The sequence below is a fragment of the Otolemur garnettii genome, unplaced genomic scaffold, assembly GCF_000181295.1.
Source record: "Otolemur garnettii isolate 467f Iridium unplaced genomic scaffold, OtoGar3 scaffold00011, whole genome shotgun sequence".
NCBI classification, from domain to species: Eukaryota; Metazoa; Chordata; class Mammalia; order Primates; family Galagidae; genus Otolemur; species Otolemur garnettii.
In genome coordinates this window covers 5613581-5635250 of record NW_003852406.1, presented here as the reverse complement: position 1 = coordinate 5635250, position 21670 = coordinate 5613581, and the positions used below count along the sequence as shown (strand labels likewise).

Sequence of the window (21670 nt, the reverse complement as noted above, 5' to 3'; positions counted from 1 at the left end):
GCCCAAGCGGAGACCCCTGCGCCAGCATCCGTCCTGCCTGCGTCAGTACTTCTCGAAAGCAGCTGCCTCTGGGTGCTTTACCTTGGAGCAACCACAGGAACCTCTCGCGCCTCGTTGGCCTCATCAGCACCCGGAAGTTAACATGGGTACCCACCCGGGCACTGGCTCTCTCTTCCCACCCCCCACGGACCGGGTCTTTGGCGTAGCAGATGTGCAGCCTTAATTATGAGCTGAACAGGAGAAGGACTCAGGCGGCGGGAGACAGCGAGGTATGGCGGGGATTGGGACTCTTGGCATAGAGTGCTCTTCTCCCCAGAGCACGGATGAGAAAGGATGGACAGATAAGTTAGTATTCGGGAGGAGGAAGGGTGCGGGGTCAACAGCTTCCAAGGTGACACAGGCCCTTAGGCTATTTGCGCCCGTTCCGCTCCCTTCCCCAACATAGCCTGAGCCTTTTAAAGGTAGGGAGGGAAAGCACGGACTCCTAGCAGCCCTCCGGGAAATAAAGCTCAGAGGGCCAGAGTGGAAGGGGTGATGACACAGTCCCCAGCTCCCCGGGCAACCTGCACGGGAAGCAGCAACTGGAGAGAGACTGACGAGGGCTTTCCACCCATACCGCGCGGTGATAGAAGCCGGGAAGGAGCATCCCGGGGCTGGGAGGAGAGATTCCACCCAAGCAAGGGAGACGAGCCGGGCGCCAGTCTCCCGGGATTGCGGCGGCAGGCCCAAATCTTGCTCCGCGCCAGTCCTTTGCACATGCCCGCAGCTACCCGGCTGTCCGGCGCCGCGGGGAAGGCACAGGGCCCCCTCCTTCATTTGTATGGGGACGTCACGGACCCGGCGCGCGGGGACCGAGGGGGGGAGGGGCCGCACTGCGCGCATGCGCGCTGCACCAGGCGGGAGAGAGGGCGGGCCGCGGCGGCAGCAGCAGCGACCGAACCCCGGCCACAGAGTCTGCAACAGTAACCGAGCCATGGCTGGAGCTGGCGAGTGGCGCTGGCAGGCAGCAGCCGCGGCAGGCGCGCGGGCTGCGTCAGGGGAGCCGAGGGCCTCACAATTCTAAGAAAGAGAGGGGCGAGAGGGGGCCGGGGGTGGGCGGGCTGGGGGCACAGCGCTCTCTCAACGGCGCGGATCCTTTTTGGAAATTAATATTTAAAAAAAATAGCCGAGGACGCAAAGGGGAAGGTGGGGGCAAGAGAAAGGCGAGACACACATACACACACACAGAAAGAGAGAGAGAGACAGAGCCCCACAGTAAGACGAAGGAAGGAAGGCAACAGTCGCCGGCAGCCGATGTGAAGACAGGACTCCGTGCGCTGCTCGCCGCCTCCTGCCCGGCCACATCGATGTTGTGTCCGCCGCTCGCTCGCCCGGATCACGATGAACGCGCAGCTGACCATGGAGGCGATCGGCGAGCTGCACGGGGTGAGCCATGAGCCAGTGCCCGCCCCTGCCGACCTGCTGGGCGGCAGCCCCCACGCGCGCAGTTCCGTGGCGCATCGCGGCAGCCACCTGCCCCCGGCGCACCCGCGCTCCATGGGCATGGCGTCCCTGCTGGACGGCGGCAGCGGCGGCGGCGATTACCACCACCACCACCGGGCCCCCGAGCACAGCCTGGCCGGCCCCCTGCACCCCACTATGACCATGGCCTGCGAGACTCCCCCAGGTATGAGCATGCCCACCACCTACACCACCTTAACCCCTCTACAGCCGCTGCCGCCCATTTCCACAGTCTCGGACAAGTTCCCCCACCATCACCACCACCACCATCACCACCACCACCCGCACCACCACCAGCGCCTGGCGGGCAATGTGAGCGGTAGCTTCACTCTCATGCGGGATGAGCGCGGGCTGGCCTCCATGAATAACCTCTATACCCCCTACCACAAGGACGTGGCTGGCATGGGCCAGAGCCTCTCGCCCCTCTCCAGCTCCGGTCTGGGCAGCATCCACAACTCCCAGCAAGGGCTCCCCCACTATGCCCACCCGGGCGCCGCCATGCCCACCGACAAGATGCTCACCCCCAACGGCTTCGAAGCCCACCATCCGGCGATGCTCAGCCGCCACGGCGAGCAGCACCTCACGCCCACCTCCGCCGGCATGGTGCCCATTAACGGCCTTCCTCCGCACCACCCCCATGCCCACCTGAACGCCCAGGGCCACGGGCAGCTCCTGGGCACAGCCCGGGAGCCCAACCCTTCGGTGACCGGCGCGCAGGTCAGCAATGGAAGTAATTCAGGGCAGATGGAAGAGATCAATACCAAAGAGGTGGCGCAGCGTATCACCACGGAGCTCAAACGCTACAGCATCCCACAGGCCATCTTCGCGCAGAGGGTGCTCTGCCGCTCCCAGGGGACCCTCTCGGACCTGCTGCGCAATCCCAAACCCTGGAGCAAACTCAAATCCGGCCGGGAAACCTTCCGGAGGATGTGGAAGTGGCTGCAGGAGCCGGAGTTCCAGCGCATGTCGGCGCTCCGCTTAGCAGGTGAGCCGGCCAAGGAGCCGAGCGCTAGGGGAGATAAGGGACTCGGAAGCCAAACGGACCGAAGGAGGGAGGGAAGGAGGGTGGGTTGGGCGCGCTTCACCTCTCCCTCCTTCCCAGAGGTGGGTGGAGGCGGGAGGGGGGTCCTTGTGTCTAGAAGGGCTAACACGCTGCCGGGAAGCCGATCTCCTTCTCCAAGGTTCAATACTTTGGCTGTGGAAGCTCAAAGAGCTAAGCGGCGCGGTCTCCGCGGCTGCTGGGGACGCATTTGTGCGTGGGGACAGCTCTGGAACCTCGCACAGCGGGAGGCTGAGAGAAATCCCGCACCTGGCGAGACAAGGTCTGTGAGCCGCTTTTCAGCTAAGCACTCTAAGTTTGGGAAGAGGGAGGCAACTGTGTGTGGAACTGAGCGCAGCTGTTCCTCGCAGTGCCCCTGGCACACACACGTCGCTGGGCTGGAGCTCACCAGACCCGCATCACTGTTTGGCTGAACCCGCTCCAGTGACCCACTCCCGCGCTTATTTCATTGGCGCTGGGTGGGCTTGGGGAATCACAATCTAAGAGTGCAGACCAAAAGTTCCGAAGCCGCTGGGTGGTGAGTGTGTGGTGTGGAAGAGGTGTGAGAGTTAGCAAGCGTTCTGTGCGAGGAAGCGGCTGTGGAAAGGAGGCAGACAGGACTAAGAGGCAGAACACACGGTGGGAGAGGCAGAACACACGCCAAGCCCACGGTCTGCCTTCGCCGCCGACTCTTTGAGGACTTTGCATTCATTTTATTATTCTTCTTGGTGATTTTTGTCTAAATCCCTGCAAGCAGGTAGAGTGTGTAAATGTCCCCCAGCCGCGAGCAGAGGTTTCCCCGGGCCTGAACCCCGCGGCGCGGGTGTTTCTGAGTTGAGCCGGAAGGTCTCGGGGCTCCCCACACATGCTGCGTCTGGTTCCCCCAGACGGCCGGTAGGCCGAGGGGACATTCAAGCCCATTCTGAACGTGGTCCGGGATTTCAGGCGAATTCTGCGGCCCCCAGGGGCGAAAGGTAGAGCTAAGGACAGCGGAGGGCGGACTGGGTTTGATGAGACCTGGGCGACGGTTGCCAAGTGATTGACTACCGGGTCCCTGCCTTCCCCAACTCCTATCTCTGCCGGGCGCCCAGGCCTGAGCCTTGGCGAAAAGAAAAGGTAAAAGCCAGAATGAGGGTTTGTTAATTAACTCATCGTTCTCCATTAATTCGTCCCTGGAGAACTGAGAGACAGTCAATCCGCTCTGAGCCGGGGGCACTGAGCCGTTTCACTGTCTAAAATCAAAGCGTGAGGACGAAGCCCCCCGCCCCCACCTCGTGCCTGCCAATGAGAAGCTGGGGGTTGGCAAGTGCTAGCGAGCCTGTGACTCGAGCCGGGAAGCGACCCAAAGAGTTCCCTGGGTCTGGTCTTGAGCGCTGAGCTCTCTGAGCCTCTCCCCTGCCTGGTTTTCCAGCCGGGCCCCGTCCTCCTTCGCTGCAAGCGAAGTGCTCACGCAGATTCCTGTAGCCTGAGCCCGGGAGCCCGGCGAGGCGGGGGTAAGAGGACCGCAGAGGGAGGGGTGAGGCTGACTGGGTGACCCGGCAAATCCCAGGTTCCCGCGTTTCCACTGCCCTTGTGCCGCCGGTACCATATCGCCCCCCGTGGGCTGACCAAGACCTTGCGGGCAGCTGGGGTGTCGGAGGGGGTGGTCAAGAGGTCTGCACTCATCCTGACTGCTCAGCCTCTGCGGACGCCCAAGGTAGTGCCTGGAGCGGGTCTTCAGGACCATTTACCCAGGACCGCCAAGGCCAGCGAGTGGGGCGGAGGAAAGTGGGAGAAGGTGGAAATGGAGAAGGTTACCCCTCCTGGAAAGCTCGATCCCTACCCCTGCCCCTCCCACCCCATGAAGGGTTTGCTTCAGTCTTCACTGACCCTCCACCTCCACTGCGTCTTGTCGCCTCCTAGAAGATTGACTGGTTCTATGCAGAGGCGACCCCCAAGGCTTGGAACCTGAGGCGTGAACACCCTCTGACCGCCAAATGTGGAGAGCAGAGCTCCAGGAAGTGGGGGAAAGAGCCTAAGTGCTCGGAGGCGGGGCTCGCGCAGAGACCCAAATGGTCATCCAAGAGGCTCCTGTCTGGGCACCCAGCAGCCAGCCGGTGGAAAGCCTTGCAGCTCTTGACCCCCAGCTCATGGCTTTCTCTCGAAAAAGTGAAACTAGGAGACTTCAGCAGAACAGGTGTTTGGTGCCAAACACTGAGCTAACTCAGCGTCCTGAATCCCTGGTGAAACATGTGGCTTCCATTTTTGTTTCAACTTAAAGGAGTGGTGGGGAGGGTTGGGCCGGAGGGTTCTGTGCTGATCCAAAAGGGCCTTCTCCAAGGAACCTGGAACCAGCTCCTCAAACCGCAAAAGCCGAGACCTATTTTTAAGTCACTGAAGAACAACGTTGATTAACACTTTCATTTAAAGGGGGCGGGTTCTGAACACTCCAAATGACCTCTAGCAAGCCCCGAGTGCAGGGGCTTTGAAACAGATTGCCAGGTGCTTGGCGGGCTGGGGACATTCATGACTGCCCAACAGGACCAGCTCCCACGTGCAGAGGTGCCTCCTACAGCTTTGCTAGCTCCTGCACTCAAAGACCCTCCCCCAGTCTCCTCCCAACCACCGTTCCAGGCCAGGGTCCATTAAGCTCGGTTTCTTAGCTCCACTGTGGGAGGGCGGCTTCTCCATGCCCCTCCACACCCCTCTCTGTGCCCCGAATTCTGTGCAGCCTGTTGAACAGGGTCAAAACCCTCCCCACCCTGCAGTGTGTTTGGGGAGACGCCTTCCCATCAAGAAATTACAGCGGCTGGTGGAGGACTGACGACAGGAGGAAATTCTCACCAAATTAACTACCTTAAAAAAAAATCAATATTTGTTCCCTCAATGTAATACTTGCTGCTGCCCCATTAAAACGCAGCGCGACAGGGTTCTGGCCACGTGTCCTCTCGGGTGGGGTGGGCGGATGGGTCGGTGCCGCGCCTCTGACGTGAGCGCCTATCAAGAGGGAATGAGATTAGTTACCAATTAAAGATTCCAGAAGGCATCGGCCACACCGCAGGAGCTGCCAGCAGGAGAAACACCGAGCACAGCACGGCAGACCCAGAGACTGTGGCGCGTAGGCTGCAGGTTTGGGCAGGACGAATGATGGACCACCTGGCCCCTGCCATCCTTGGAGACAAGGAAACCTGCAAATACCGGGGAGTGGGGCTGGCCACCAGCACTTAGGACCGTACCCTCTTCCTATCTCATATTTGCCCCCAAAACGACCTGGGGAAGGACCTGAGCCCAGGAGGAGGGGTTCAGTAGGGTGACTGCGATGAGAAAGTCTAGCCTGGCCCAACCTGGGCTGTGTTTGCCTTGAGTGGCCTTGGGGCCTGATTGGTTGATAACTGGGCCCCACACAAGTCCATTTGCTTTTTCGTTAATATTTATCCCAGGCGGTGATATTTCCACTATCCCCTTTCTTCCCTGGGCCGCAGGAGCCGTGCAGGAATGCAGGAGTGTGACACTGGACCCTAGGCACCACTCTTCAATCCTCAAAGACTCCAGGGCGGGAAGGGAAGCTAGCTAGAGCTGAGCGTGTGGGACTCGGAATCTGGAAGAGTTTCTGGGCCAGACAGCAGGGGGAGAAGGCGTCAAGCGCAGCGTTTTCCCCGCGCTCCGCTCAGCGTCTCTGCGCCGCGGGTGTCCAGCAGCGCAAGCTGCTTCCAGCTGGCTGCGGCGCGAACAAAGGGCTGGCGAGGCGCGACCGACTGTGTCGCCACCCAGCCCGGGACGAAAGGGGCTGCCCGCGGCAAGCGCCTCCTCCTCGGAAGGCTTGGGTGTGCCTCCTCCCAGCGTGGTAGTGGGACAGCCGGTTGTCAGGGGGAGACCGAGGAGTTCCAGAGTCCGCCCAGGACTGTGGGTCCGGATAGTCGACTGGCGACCCTCACACACTTACCAGCCGATTTCTAAACCAAAAGGTCTCACTCTTGGGAACAGCCACCAGAAGGCTCCACTTGACGCCTTTCTTACAGTGTGTGTCTGTCCCCTGGAGGGTGTAGGACAATAGTTTCCTCTGTGAAGATCCCATTAGCACAAACCCTAGCGAGGAGACGAAGGTGCACATGGGATTTAGAAGTCTGCATTTGGGGAAGGAAGACTGGGGCCTCTAGTATGAGTATGGCTGGGATGGGCGACACCTGCTTCTGGGGCTCCAGGAGTACTGAGGGCTATTGTGTGGCTACGTTGGTGTCAGTGCAGCGAGACGCCTGCTAAAAAGACAAAAGAACCCAACAGCCTCTTTGGAGGGTGTGAGGCTATCCCACCAGCCAGTGCAGCTGGGATCGCATTGGAAGCATCCGAAGATCCAATCCCGGTATTGAGAGCAAGCCACTCAGCCCAGGGCTCAGTGGTCACTTGAGACCCAGCTGGCCCTCTAGTTGACATTTGGGAAGGACAGTGGCAGCAATAGCACATTTGTTTTGTAGCAGCAAAGCGACCCAAAGCCCAGGATGCGTCTGTATCTTCAAGCCTCAGCACTCTGCGCTCCCAGATCCCTCCCCGCCCCGCCCGCCCCCATTTGGGCTCATTCTCAGAGTAGCCCGACCGGCTGCGCTACAGAAGCTGCTTGCGCCCCCTGCGGGCCTCTGGAGCCTGGCGCCCAGCAAGCGACCGCGATTCGCCCCGCCGCGGAAAGAGGCTTACTTGCCTTTGTACTTAGCCTATCCGTTGTCCTAGTGACTCTCAAAACAATAGCTGTTTTGATAGGAAGAGGATGTGAAGGAGAAAGAAAAGGATGTGTAGTGGATCTATCGAGGTGCTCAACAAAGCCCTACTCATGGAGACACAATTGCCATCCCCCAAATTACACCCCGACTCTAACCTCCCCAAAGATGAGTGTTTAGATTTTCTATCCGAATCTGTGCCTTCGCTGGCATGTTTTTATTCGAGAAAAACACGGTCAGAGCAGAGAAGGTGACCGTGGCGGTCTGAAGTCAGAGGTTGAGCCTGGCGGGTTGACGGGTTGACAATTCCTTTGTTTTGTTGTTTCCTCCACCAGCAAACTGACCTAGAGTCAGGAGGCAGCCCTGGGGCCTTGATCTTGGAAGTCTTTGTTCCGTCTCGTGTGGAGTGGGTAAAAGGGCGTTCAGAAGCTGACCAGCGCTGGGGAGGCGTCAGGACCCTGGACAGGGCCCAAGCCTCCTGCTGCCTGGTCCAGTTTCTCTTCGCCCTTGGAAGGCGACTAGGATGTGTTTGGAAAGCTGTAGAGAAAACGAAAATTAACAGCTACTGTTCGAAGTTTGTGAGGGTGCGAGGCCCCGCCAGGACTAGACACTGGCATAGTCAAGTAATAGCAAAGATCAAACCTACCCGCGTCGATCAGGTAGTTGATCTTTTCGTCCCTCCTCTGCAGCTCTGTGTGTGCGTCTGAGTGCATGTGCACACCTGCTTATAAAATCGGAATTCGCGTCCCTGTGGGTGTGACAGGGGTTGGATCATTAAGCCAAAACGTTCAATTCAGTCCCTTTGATCCGCGCTGGGGAAAATCTATAGTCATCTCTAATCTACGAGGTCTTTAAGGAGGTTGTTACACGAGTTGTTTTGATGTCATCATTTCCACATTCTTGGCAAATTCAGATAATCAGATGCTGCTACACAAAGTTATCAGAAGAAATTGTTCTTACAGAGGATATCCGTAAAATTTATTCCTGATTTTCTTGTAAGAAAGAAAATCCTTACTCTAATGTCAGTGGTTAATTAAATAGGACAGTCTCAGGAACCTTGCTCCTGAGCTTGCTAGTTAGAGCCCATGTCTGTCCCTCAAGTGACAGTGCTCAGTGTAAACTCCACACATTGGAATATTTAAGCATCAACTTAATATTTTAAATCAACCTAGGAGCTTTGATGAGGTGAATGAGAAATGGCTAGTTTCATTTCGGTCCCCATTAAAACAGCAGGATTTCCACACTCTTGGGGGAATTGGTCAAGTGGAATGGCCCCCAACCTAAGGTAGCAACAGAAGGAGGAGCTGAAGATATGGTTGTCAGAGGACACATTCCTTACAATGCTGGAGAAAAGTGTTCCACAAATATTGAATATTGAATATTCCACAAATATTGAATATTATTTTCATTGTTTCTATTTAAACAAGATGAGCACCTTTCAGGGAAGAAAGCTACCTTATTTCCACATGAAAAAAATGTCAGTCTCATACAGTCCAGTAAAAAGAAACCTATTTTTATAGATTTAGTGTGCAATCATAAATCTATACTTTCTATTAACAGGTTTGCACAGGTTCTTATTTTAGTACAAATATGTTAACACTAACGAAACTTATTTTCCCTCTGAGATGATAGGATTAAGTTAGGTGACTGGACCCATCACAAAAATCTGATTATTTTTATATAAACACAAAAGTTATGTATCACTAGGTCGTGCTATGGAATATTTCCAAAAGATGTTACATTATCATAAAATTGTAACAAATTCACTCCTAGAAATTGTTTTCTCTTTTAGATAGGCATCTCTTTCAGATGTTAATAACAGCTGGACAGAACTAGATTCTAACTGGTACAACTCATCAGATTTGTCGTAGCAATTGATAAGGAAGGAGCTTAAGTTTGTTGTGCACATTCTCTTCATCAGATACTGTGGTGGACACATAAATATTTTCATTTAATATTCTTCATTTATGCCAGTGGCTCCCAAATCTTGCTATGCATTGGAATCACTTCAAGCTTTAAAAAAACCCAATGCCTGATTACAACCCAAGATATTCTGATGTAATTGGTATAGGGCATGACTTGGGCACTGAGATTTGAATGAGGTGTTTTTAACATGTGGCAAAGTTTGGGAGCCACCTGTCCATGTGGCAGTTACCATTATTTCCCCATATTGTTGTTCTCTTCAGTGAGGTTAAATAATTACCTGTGAAAACATAGCTGGTGCCCTGAACTCAGCTTTCTCAATTCAAACCCCAGGACCTTCTTACCCTTCACCTGGTGTTTCTGTTGACAGTACAGGTCCACCAGGTCAGTGGACCCAGAGTGTGGAAATGTCTGATTCACTGTCACAAACACCCAGTTGAGAAAGCCTCTCCATAATGAAGTTCTTGAAACTACAGAGAGCATGTCTTCCTTCTGGGATTCTTAAAGGCAGTTGCTTATGGAAACTCAATTCTTTTATACTCAAGACTTGTAAGAGAGAGTTTTTAATTACTCTCTTTTGGAGAAGCAGCCAATGGGAACTCAAGGCAGTGCCACAGCTAGGTGGGGAACCCAAGACTCCCTTATCTCTTCCTTCACTTAAACAATTACTGATGAGCAAGACCCATCTCCTTAGCTGTGGACCCGGGCCAGGGCTTCCTATGTCTTCGGGCTTTGGCATTCCTCTCCATACTTTGGTAGCAATTACCTTTTTCTTTTTTTTTGCTCCACATCAGTGCCTGCCTGGTTATTGCAAAGCTTGCCTGTTACTCATATTTTAAGATTCTGCACTAAAAAATAATAAGTTGAGTAAAACTCTGTGTATCTGTTGGCAATTGTTCAGAGGACAACTCACAGTTTCTGCCAATCGCTGCGTATTTCCAGGCAGCATGTGTTTCCGATCTTACTTTGCGTATGCCTTGGGGTACTCAGAATGGACAGTTTCTGAGTCACTGCTTTCGTTTTCACATCTGGGGATGATCTCATAGTCCCAAAGAGAGGTTATCGGAGGAACACAATAAACTATGTGCTTTTCGCTTCCTTTCCTGTTGTCTTCTAAAACAGATCAATGGGGGAAATTAAATAAACAAACGAGCGAAGCGCGCCACCTAGTGACCTCCGTGCTCACTACAGGTTCCGCGACTGGAGTGCGTGAGAGGAGTGGCTAACGCGATTCAAGTATTGATGGAGTCACAAAAATCGTTCATTAAGGCAATTTAATCTTTGCTATTAAATGTCCTTTCAATTCATTTGGGGTAATTAAGATGCAGTTAAAGTGATTAAATTCTAATTACTTATGCTAGACAAAGACATATTTGTCACACTAATGCGGTTAACTAAGGACTCAGAAAGAAAGTTAACATTTACTTCAAATGATGCAACTGGAAAAATCAGTTCCTCTTTTCATCATTAATCCAGTGAGCGGGGTGATTATGTAATGGCACTACAAGCTCATTAAAAAGGGGAAGTGCTGATTAAAATGACTGCTAGGAGGAAAACTTGAACCAGAAGTACTTCAGTACCGATTGGTCAGCATTCCTGGGCAAAACCGCTTGGTTTTCTTTTTTCCCTCCAAGCCACCCACCCAAAGTAGTAAACAGTTCCTGAGTTTTCTCCTGACATTAAAAGAGAGAGGCATCACAGAAAGCTTTTATTATTGGCCAGCAAACATTGTTAAACCAAAAGATATTTTTAAATGGTAAATGTATTCTTGGGGAAGAGAGGCACCAGGCATATGTCCAGGTGTGGGGAGGAAGAGAATTCCTGACGAAAATAGCTCCAGAAGGAAAAATTCCACTGCAGACTTTGGAAACCACTTTTCTTCACATGAACACCCTTCCTGTTGTTAAGCAGTCCTTCTCCCCTTCCCCGGGTCCACACTGACTGCCTCTGATGGATGGAACAGAATCCTTTGCAAGGGATTATGCTACATTTGATTATTACGCACACTCTGAAGAGTGTTAGGTACCCCTCCTGCAAGTTGGTCTCTTTTTAATATTTTTCACATTCAGACGTAAAGCCATCTTACATTATAAACCATCAAGTCAGTGGGGCTATTTTGACATAATTATCACAGACAGTTTCCAGAATCTTAGGAAAGCTTAATTATGAGTGCTCATTGGAGGAGAATGATTTTAAACTTAATGAATTTAAAAGTTTTCCTTCCTGACAAAACTGACTCCTAAAGGAGGTACCTACCATTTTTCTCGGAGGAGATAATCCAAGGACGAGAATGATCAGTCCGGTAACTAAGATTCATTTTCCCCAGGAGACCCATGTCTTTGGTACAGTTTAATCTGCATTTGAAACCACTCTTGTGCAGAATCTATCTTTCCTCTGTTTACTTCATTGGATACCATTATCCCTACTTACTTCATAAGCCAAGAAGCTAAAGTTATCAAATTCTTCACTCACTTCAGTCAAACGACTACCTTTAAAAAACAAATTGGTCAGCTATTTGAATATTTATGGAGTCATTATTAATTTTATAGATCATGGTATTCCATCTTAAATTACTTTTTAAAAACCTCTGAGAGACATTACATCTGGGCTAAAACAGACCTAAATTTTACTCTTACACAGAAATCGGATTTAAACATTTCTATTTAATGATCTCTGTTTCAAGCTGTTTTCTCCAGAAATTCTAGGGGGGAAAAAAGGAATCAAGTATCCTAGAGAAAGGCTTTTGCAGTGATAAGCTCTCAGACTTCAAGCAATTTAACATTTTTGTGCCTCAGTCTCCTTAAATGAATTTGGCTCTAGGGTCCCTTCCAGGTCCCACGTTCTACTTTTCATTGTCTGCTATGATGACTGTATATCCACAGCAAAGCCCATCGGGGACCCTGGTCTCATATCTCAATTAAGTACTAGCCCCAGTATCAGGATTCAACAAAGTGTAGGGCTCAAGAGGCCGGTCTCTTGGGTAGAGCGTCAAGCCAGTCTCTCTCTACCCATCCAGTCAGAAACACTGCCTTCTGCCACAAAAATGCTACAGTTTGAGATTCCATTTCCTGTGTCTTAATAATACAAGCCATTGCCTAGGGTATGGATTGTCAGGATTGTAAACTGACACCTTTGCTAAAAAAAAAATAACTTGGCACCCTCTTATAATCCTGGACCCACACATACCTAGCAATTCTAGTCTTTGGTGTATATTCTAGATAAATTCACAAATGCTCCTGATGTGGCAAGACTGTTCACAGTAGCATTGTCCCTAAGTGCAAGAAAATAGAAGGAGCCTAAATGGCCACTGATGAGGAATGCGTAAATAAATCACCATTTGTTCATATAAGCAATAGTATACTGTGATGAAAATGAATGAGCCAGAGCTATACACAATAGCATAGATGAACTTTAGGAACAGTGCTGGGGAAAAAAAAGAAAGAAAGAAAGAAAAGAAGGCAAGCTAGGGTGGACCCCCCTAAAAAGGAAAAATATTGAATTTTTTTGGAAAAAAAGAACAAGCTATAGAAAGTCAAACCAGAAAAATATCATTTTCACAAAGCTCAAAAGCAAGAAATGCTAAACAACTTACTGTTTAGAAATGCATAAATATGTGGTAAATTTTTTAAAACTGTTTTCTAGGACATAACAACTTCACACCTATAACCCAAAACACTTAGGAGGCTGAGGCAGGAGGATCAGTTTAGCCCTGGCTGCAGGGGGCTACGATTGTGTCATTGCACTCCAACCTGAGTGACAGAACAAGACACTGTATCTAAAAACTAACCAAAACAAAAACCCTATTAAAAAGTGAATCATAGGCTCGGCACCTATGGCTCAACCGGCTAAGGCGCCAGCCACGTACACCTAAGGTGGCGGGTTCGAATCCCCAGCCTGGACCCGCCAAACAACAATGACGGCTGCAACCAAAAAATAGCCGGGCGTTGTGGCGGGCGCCTGTGGTCCCAGCTACTTGGGAGGCGGGGGCAGGAGACTCGCTTGAGCCCAGGAGTTGGAGGTTGCTGTGAGCTGTAATGCCACGGCACTCTACCCAGGGGGACAGCTTGAGGCTCTGTCTCAAAAAAAAAAAAAAAGTGAATCATAAACAGAAATTCAGGAGAGTGGTTCTCTCTGCTAGGGAAAGGCAAGGAGAGAAGAAGAGAGACCAGTCTTCACAAGGCGGCTAGTTCTTTTGTTGGGTAGTGGGGTTCACAGGTATTCATTTTTGTTGTTATGCTTCCTATCTTACATACACAATCAATATTGTTTTTGAAGCAGTAATTATTATTTAATTTTAACATTGAAGAGGAAGAGATTGGTTTTGTCTTGTTGCCCAACCTAAACAATTTGGACCAAACAAACCCCAAGAAATATTGTACTATCATTTAAGCAGGTCTAAGCCCTGAATTAAATGTCAGCTTCATAGGAATTACACTCAGCCAATTGAGGACAGGGTGTAAGAAGTAAAAGAGGTCATTTCATTAAAGATGGAAAGAAGAGTTAATTTTTTCATTCATTCTCCAGTCTAGGAATGAAGTGTACAATACATTTGTCCTTTGGAACTCATGGTCTAACAGGAAAGAGAGATAAATAGTTTTCCCATATGTATGTGTGTGTGTATGTGTGTGTGTGTGTGTGTGTGTGTGTGTGTTGCAGGAAGGAGAAGGTCAAGGCATGAAGGCGGGTCAGTTTTGAAGATGTGAAGGATGACTAGGACTTGAGTCAGAAATGGTGGAAGAGGTTTCCAGGCAGAGGGAACAACAGAATGTGTGGAGGGCCTGGCTAAAATCTCTTTACAAAAGATTTCTTGGATCTAAATTACCATAAAACTGAATACTTATTTCTTCCCCAGCCCAGCTGAGTGATACCATACATTCCCACCAATAACAAAAGGTTCTCAGCTCGGTGCCTGTCGCTCAGTGGTTAGGACGCCAGCCACATAAACCAGAGCTGGCGGTTTCGAACCCAGCCCTGGCCTGCTAAAAACAATGATAACTACAACAAAAAAATAGCCGGGTGTTGTGGTGGGCACCTGTGGTCACAGCTACTGGGAAGGCTAAGGCAAGAGAATCGCTTTAAGCTCAAGAGTTTAAGGTTGCTGTGATCTGTGACACCACAGCACTCTACCAAGGTAACATAGTGAGACTCTGTCTCAAACAAAAAAAAAGTTCTCCAGGGCTGTGGTTTTCAGTGGTGGGAGCTGGGGGCAGAGGGTTTCATATTCCTCTAGAACAAGTCAGATTGGTGGGAAGAAATGGGGCAGGGGGCGGGGGAGAATGTGTGTTGGTTGACATCTTCCCAGGTGATTCTAACAAAACTTCAAATTGAGAATTAGCATGCTGGGATTGAGGATTTAGGAGCAAATGACTTTTATTCTTGCCCCCTTATTTATTTTACCCATATTTCTGGAATAACCTATAGCTCCATATCATACTCTGTGTGTGTGTGTATAAAATCTTTACCTTCTTTTGATCTTTTTGAAATCAAAAGTTCACTAAAAAATTCAAGATCCCTAAACGAATAATTAGTTCTACATGGCCTTTCATCTAAAAAAGTTATTACTATTCCAAAGGCCCTTGCTACTCAAAGTGGCTCCCCAACCAACAGCGTTGACCTCACCTGGGACGTTGTAAAAACTGCAGGCCTGGCTCGGCGCCTATAGCTCAACCGGCTAAGGCGCCAGCCACGTACACCTAAAGTGGTGGGTTCGAATCCCCAGCCCGGACCCGCCAAAACAACAATGACGGCTGCAACCAAAAAACAGCCAGGCGTTGTGGCGGGCGCCTGTGGTCCCAGCTACTTGGGAGGCGGAGGCAGGAGACTCGCTTGAGCCCAGGAGTTGGAGGTTGCTGTGAGCTGTAATGCCACGGCAGTCTACCCAGGGGGACAGCTTGAGGCTCTGTCTCAAAAAAAAAAAAAAAAAACTGCAGGCCTTAGGGTTCCACTTAGACCTACTGACCCTGAGGCTGCTTTTGAACAAGATTCCCAGACTGTGTAAATGACAGCCCGAGAAGGCCCACTGAGGGCCATACTACATCATTCAAGAGGTCCATTTTCTGTGATGTGCCCTAACACTGGTGGGTGCCTTCTGAGAGCCACGTGCTAGGCTGAGTAGCAGCCCCAAAGAGAGCAATGATGTGTCCTGCCCTGGAGGCTCACAGGGGGCAGAGGGCGGGTAAATAAATACGGACAATGTCTCTGATAAGTGCTGTGATCTAGGCAGGAATAAGGTTCTGTGGAAGAAAGAAAGGAAACTGGAAAGAAGACTGAAAAGATATGGGAAAGGACCTCGTGTGTCTGTGTAGGCCAAAGGAAGCTGTAACTGCTGCGGCCTGAAACGGGTAGATGTGTGCTTTGGAAATCCCCCGGGAGTGGGGGGTCACGGGAGGACAAGTGGCAGGGCACTAGCTGAAAGTGGCAATGGATTATGAGGGTCTGATTATATGTCGTCATCAACAAAGGTGGGCGAATTCGCGAGCTGTTTGGGAAGTTGGGCAGACATGGCAGGGAGTGACAAGGGAAGTGGAACTGGCTCTGTGGCTCTGGCCTGGAAGCTGGGTGCCTGGCTCTACCTGGAACTAAAAAGTGGCTTGTTGATATAAAGAAGGATGCTTCAGAACTGCCCACCCTCTCAAACATACTTGGGGTAGGCGGGCTCTCAGGCTGTGTTCAGATTTGAGGTGTTGGGTCGAGGACATTGTTTCTGCCTCACTGGAACGTGTCCCTGGGAGAGACGTGCTGTGAGCACGATGAGAATGAAGTGAAGATCCCCGGTTCACTCCTTCAGGTCCATTTTTCACTTCCCAGTGTTGGTGGGCAGTGATGGTCACTCACATTCTGGTCAGTCGCCTGCCATTGGGCACACAGGCCTAAAGAACCAGCGGAAAGGGCTAGCCCAAATCCATGGCTGCTGTTGAGAGAAACCAGAGTAACCCCTAGCACTGGTAGCTCAGGCGCCCTCCCTCTGGACATAAAGACAACAGGGAGGAGATACAAGGAACAGACCCGTCGGCAGGGCCCGCAAGTGTTGGCAAGTCCTGGTTTAAATCACGAATCAGTCTGTGGTGGGAGCTAAGCTTTCTATTTTTTTTCTTGAGACAGAGTCTCAAGCCATCACCCTGGGTAGAGTGCTATGGCGTCACAGCTCACAGCAACCTCCAACTCTCGGGCTTAAGCAATTCTCTTGCCCCAGCCTCCCAAGTAACTAGGATTACAGGTGTCTGCCCCAATGCCCCACTATTTTTTGATTGTAGTTGTCATCATTTGGTGGGCCCAGGCTGGTTTCGAACCTGCCAGCTCCAGTATATGTGGCTGGCACCTTAGCTGCTTGAGCTACAGGCACCAAGCCCAGAGCTAAGCTTTCTATAAGGCAAGCATATTTTCTTTTTTTTTTTCTCCTTTTTTAATGGGATATGTTATTTATTTGAGGGGGAGGGATGTACAAGTATATTTTCTACACTAAATGCTAAGCCCTCTCCACATTCCCTAAGCATCTTCTTCAACCAATCCCAAGCCAGGAAATAGAACAACATAAATTCCTGGTGTCCTAAAACCTGGAGTTTGCATTTTTTTGGTGAGAGAATTGCCTCCTGTACACAACTGTTAAATTAATATTCCTGAAATATATTTGATCCTTCTAGAATCCTTCTAGAATCTTCTTTCTGAATGCTGTCTGGACAACTACTGGTGTGGTTCTTTAAAAACTAAGCATATTTTCATAAGAAAGCAAATTTTGCTTTTCTCTGATCTAGTTTTCACAGTTGCCCCATGAGCATCAATTTTTTTTTTTTTTTTTGTAGAGACAGAGTCTCACTTTATCACGTTCAATAGAGTGCGATGGCATCACACAGCTCACAACAACTTCCATCTTCTGGGCTTAGAAAATTCTCTTGTCTCAGCCTCCCGAGTAGCTGGGACTACAGGCGCCCACCACAATGTCCGGCTATTTTTTTGTTGCAGTTTGGCAGGACTGGGTTTGAACCCGCCACCCTCAGTATATGGGGCTGGCGCCCTACCCACTGAGCTACAGGCACCGCCTGAGCATCAAATTTTTTTAATGAAGTTTGTTTTGTTTTGTTTTTCATTTTGTTTTGTTTGAGACAGTGTCTTGCTCTGCTGCCCAGGCTAGACTGCAGTCGTGTCATCATAGTCTACTGCAACCTCAAATTCCTGGGCTCACGAGATCCTCTTGCCTCAGCCTTCCAAGTAATCCACCAGGTGCCACCACACCTGGATAATTTTCCCTTTGTTTTTTTTTCTTCTTTTTCTTTTTTTGGAGACAGAGTCTCACTATGTCACCCTCAGTAGAGTGCCGTGGCATCACAGCTCACAGCAACCTCCAACTCTTGGGCTTAAGCGATTCTCCTGCCTCAGCCTCCCAAATAGCTGGGACTACAGGTGCCTGCCACAATGCCTGGCTATTTTTTTGGTTGCAGCTGTCATTGTTGCTAAGCAGGCCTTGGGCTGGGCTCAAACCTGCCAGCCTCGGTGTATGTGGCCAGCACCCTACTCACTGAGCTACCGGTGCTGCCCTGGATAATTTTTCCATTTTTTGTAGAGATGAAGTCTTACTATGTTTTCCAGGTTGGCCTTAAACTCCTGGCCTCAAGCACGAACAGGCATACAGAGAAAACCCAAGTTTTCCTGCCAGCCTATTCCCTAGTTAACAAGTTCCTGTCCACTAGAGGAAACCTGTTACCAGTTTATTGTGTACTACATATTCTTCAAAGACAGTCCGTGGCTTTTTGAGTATATGAGCATTTGTGAGTGTATGTGTGTTGTGTGTGCACACACAAACATCCATATATCCATCTCTTACTATAATCAAGGGCCTCTTCCGTATCCCAAAATATAACTTTCTAGGGACAACAGTGAACGGCTCCTACTTCCTTTCATGCTTTTACCTGACAATCACCTCCCTAGAGGGTGCTGTCCAGAGAAACTACCTTAGTGATGAAATTAAAGAGAAGTAGCACTGGTGACCACCCTTCTGAGTAGGTTGAAAAAGGTCCCAAGTGCTTTAATGTAGGTCCCCTTACCACACCATTTTGATGAAAGACAGCAAAAGTTGTTCAAAATTCAAGCTTATAAAATACAGGGTGTCCCAAAGGTTGCCATACATAAGGAAATGGGACATTGTAGCCAAATGTACCTTTATTTACAAAATATTCATTACAAAATATTTGTAATTGATATAAATACTTAAAAATATTTGTGTTGATATAAATATTTAAAATGTTAAAATATAAAATATTATATGGGTTTGCTAATTTCCCTATGTATGGAGACCTTTGGGACACACTAAGAATACCACACTTGGACACAACTTCTATATCATTTTAGAACCCTGCCTTCAACATAAGGGAGGAAATTTTCTTCAGAAAGTTAATTGGTATACCGTGGGTATATAATTCCGGATTCTGCTTTTGTCATGACATAGGTAAAATAGTAAATATTTTATTGCTCTTTATTGGATACGTAGCCTATTCAAAGTAAATGTATGGTTTATTCCAATGCTTTTATAAGAAGTTATTTTCTTGTTATAAAAGTATTACTTACTAATCAAGAAAGAAATCCAAGAATCACCTACCGTACCCCCCTCACATATAATCTCTGTGTGAATATCCTTCCAATCTGTTGCCAGTGAGATGTTGTATGCATCCTATTTTGTAACTTTTTAAGTTAATAATCTCGTGTTCTTAATTTTATGGTGGATTTTTGAATATACATAAAAGAATAATGTACCAGGAATAAAAATTCCTGGTAATTCCACCCTTCCTGTCCCTATTATCCCAGGCGTGTGTTTCCTATTTCCTATTCAGTGAATGTAGAGAACATAAAGATTCATTGAACGTAGAGACGGGGTCTTTGCAAGACAGGAGAGGAAGAAGCAAAGCAACACCTTTCTCCTGGGGCACTCTGTCAGAAAAAAATTCTATGAATCTGTTTTATATCTGTGCAATAATTTGTTTAATCAATCTCCTCTTTATAGATACTTTTTGGTTCATAAACTGGTGGGTAAACAAATTTTCATGGTCTTATAATATTTCAGAAGTCTCATGATTTACATAACCTTTTTAACAACCTTTCCAATCTTTGGACATTTTAACTGTTTTCAGGTTTTGTTTTGGTTTTGCCATTATTAATGAATGACAGAGTAATTAGCAACATTGTACAGGAAACTTTACCAACTATTTGTTTTTCTTTTTCAAAAATAAATTTTCTAGGCCGGGCACAGTGGCCCATGCCTGTAATCCTAGCACTCTGGGAGGCAGAGGCAAGTGGATTGCTTGAGCTCACGAGTTCGAGGCCAGCCTGAGCAAAAGCAAGACCCCCATGTCTATGAAAAATAGAAAAACTGAGGCAAGAGGATCGCTTGAGCCTGGGTTGGAGGTTACCGTGAGCTATGACACCATGGCACTCTACCCAGGGCGACGGCTTGAGACTCTGTCTCAAAAATAAATAAATAAAAATAAATTTTCTCTAATTAGTAAAGCAATACATGCCCAATGTAGAAACTTTGAAAAATATTTTAAAAAATGAAAAAATTAAACATTATGAACAATAAAACAGAATCAAATCACCATAGTTCCATAACCCAAAGATAATGGGTATTTATATATTGGTTTGTTTCTACCTAGATTTTTAAAAGTATACATAATAAAATTTTTTTATTTATTTGTTTTATTTTTTATTTATTTATTTATTTTGTAGAGACAGAGTCCCACTTTATTGCCCTTGGTAGTGCCATGGCATCACACAGCTCACAGCAACGTCCAACTCCTGGTCCTTCGCAATTCTCTTATCTCAGCCTCCCGAGTAGCTGGGACTACAGGCGCCCACCACAATGCCCATCTATTTTTTGGTTGCAGTTCGGCTGGGGCCGGGTTTGAACCCACCACCCTCAGTATATGGGGCCAGTGCCCTACTCACTGAGTCACAGGTGCCGCCCTTAAAAGTTTATTTTTCCCAAAACTGAGCTCATAGAGAATTTACCATTAGATATATCTGAATGTCATTATACATTCAAAAAACATGATTTTTCATATTTTTATTTGGAATTTCAAGTTTATAAAAAATTGCAAAAATAGAACAGTGCAACGAATATTGGTATACTCTTAAGCCAGTTGTTACCACTGACCAATTGTTAACGTTTTGTCCCATTTTCTTTGTCATCTGCTACATGCCCTCTTTCTCTTTCTCTCATGCAGACTTGTTTCCTGAACCATTAGGAGGTAAGTGACATACATCATGGACCCTGACTCCTAAATACTTAAGAGAATATTCCCTAAGAATATCCCTAAGGATAGGGATAGTGTCTTATACAGCCACAATTCAGTTTTGTCGTTTGAATCAGTCATGTCCTTTATAACACTGTTCTGTTCCAGTGCAAGATCCAGTCTCAGGTTTAGTTGTCCAGTCTCTCTCGCTTCATTTAATATGAAATATTCCAACAGTCTTTCTATGTCTTTTAAAACATTGATATGTCCTCCTCCCCGACTTTTTTGAAATACAGAGTCTCACTCTGTTGCCTCAAGCTAGAGTGCCATGCCTTGGTATCAACCTGGCTCACAGCAACCTCCAACTCCTGGGCTCAAACTATTCTTCTGCCTCTGCCTCCCAAGTAGCTGGGACTACAGGCGCCCACCACAATGTCTGGCTATTTTTTGGTTGCAGCCGTCATTGCTGTTTGGCGGCCCAGGGCTGGATTCGAACCCACCAGCTCAGTTGTATGTGGCTGCCGCCTTAGCCGCTTGAGCCATAGGCACCGAGCCTATTTTTTGTATTTTGAGTAGAGACAGGGTCTTACTCTTGCTCAGGCTGGTCTTCAACTCCCAAGCTCAAGCAATCCACCAGCTTTGGCCTCCCAGAGTGCTGGGATTATGGGTGTGAGCCATTGCATTCGGTCTGTCCCCCCTTTTTTAATAAGATAGTTCTCATTTTGTGTTGACCTAATGTTTCTGCACAATTAACTTGAGATTATGTTCACTTACTGAGATACTTGCATGGGTGACATTGGTGTGGCTTTTTCAGGGGATCACACCTGAAGGCCCACAATGTCCCTCATTTAACTTTCGAGTTCATTTTGATCACTCAGTCAAGATATTGTCTAATTTCTCCACTATGTAATAACTGAGTTTTCCCCCATAAACAATGGAGCGATACTTTAAGACCATACAAAAATCCTACTCCTCGACAAAATTTCCTATAGATTTAGCATTGATTGATTCTTGCCTGATCTAATCTTTATCGTGATGGTTTGTAAATGATTTTCCATCTCCAGCTCTCCTGCCACGTTTCACAGTCAGCCCTCAGCTTTATGCAGTGAACAAGAGCCCTCCCTCCTCTCTCATTTGCGTATCCATTTATTAATGGTGTGGACTCAGGCATTCCTTCCCCCCCCCCCAGTGTTTTGTAATTCAGTACTGTATTTAACTATTCTGGTGCTCAGGTTGTCCCAGATTTGATGGATGGGAGTGCCTTCAGTCTGGCTTCTATGTCCTATGACATGCTCCCCCCC

The 21670-nt window shown here is 48.4% G+C and overlaps 1 protein-coding gene and 1 long non-coding RNA gene across 4 annotated transcripts in view; one reads left to right on the top strand and one right to left on the bottom strand.

The window, feature by feature from the left end:
- The first annotated feature begins 1104 nt into the window (after nt 1–1104).
- Nucleotides 1105–21670, top strand: part of ONECUT1 (one cut homeobox 1) — a 39226-nt gene continuing 18660 nt past the window's right edge. Inside the window, exons 1-2 of one of the 2 annotated variants that reach the window (XM_023509955.1) lie at nt 1105–2485; nt 20361–20384. In XM_023509955.1, the coding sequence (XP_023365723.1) occupies nt 1381–2485; nt 20361–20384 (1129 nt within the window). In that variant the 5' untranslated portion in view covers nt 1105–1380. The remainder of the gene's footprint in view (nt 2486–20360; nt 20385–21670) is intronic. The other variant, XM_003784368.3, reaches the window with a different exon arrangement.
- Nucleotides 4641–11664, bottom strand: LOC111723386. Of its 2 annotated transcripts, none has more exons than XR_002771942.1 (3): nt 7874–11664; nt 5863–7764; nt 4641–5515 (listed from the first exon to the last, which is right to left on the bottom strand). It is a non-coding gene; the product is annotated as an uncharacterized LOC111723386 (long non-coding RNA). The 2 variants fall into 2 exon arrangements; XR_002771943.1 differs by having other exon boundaries at nt 4643–5515; nt 6462–7764.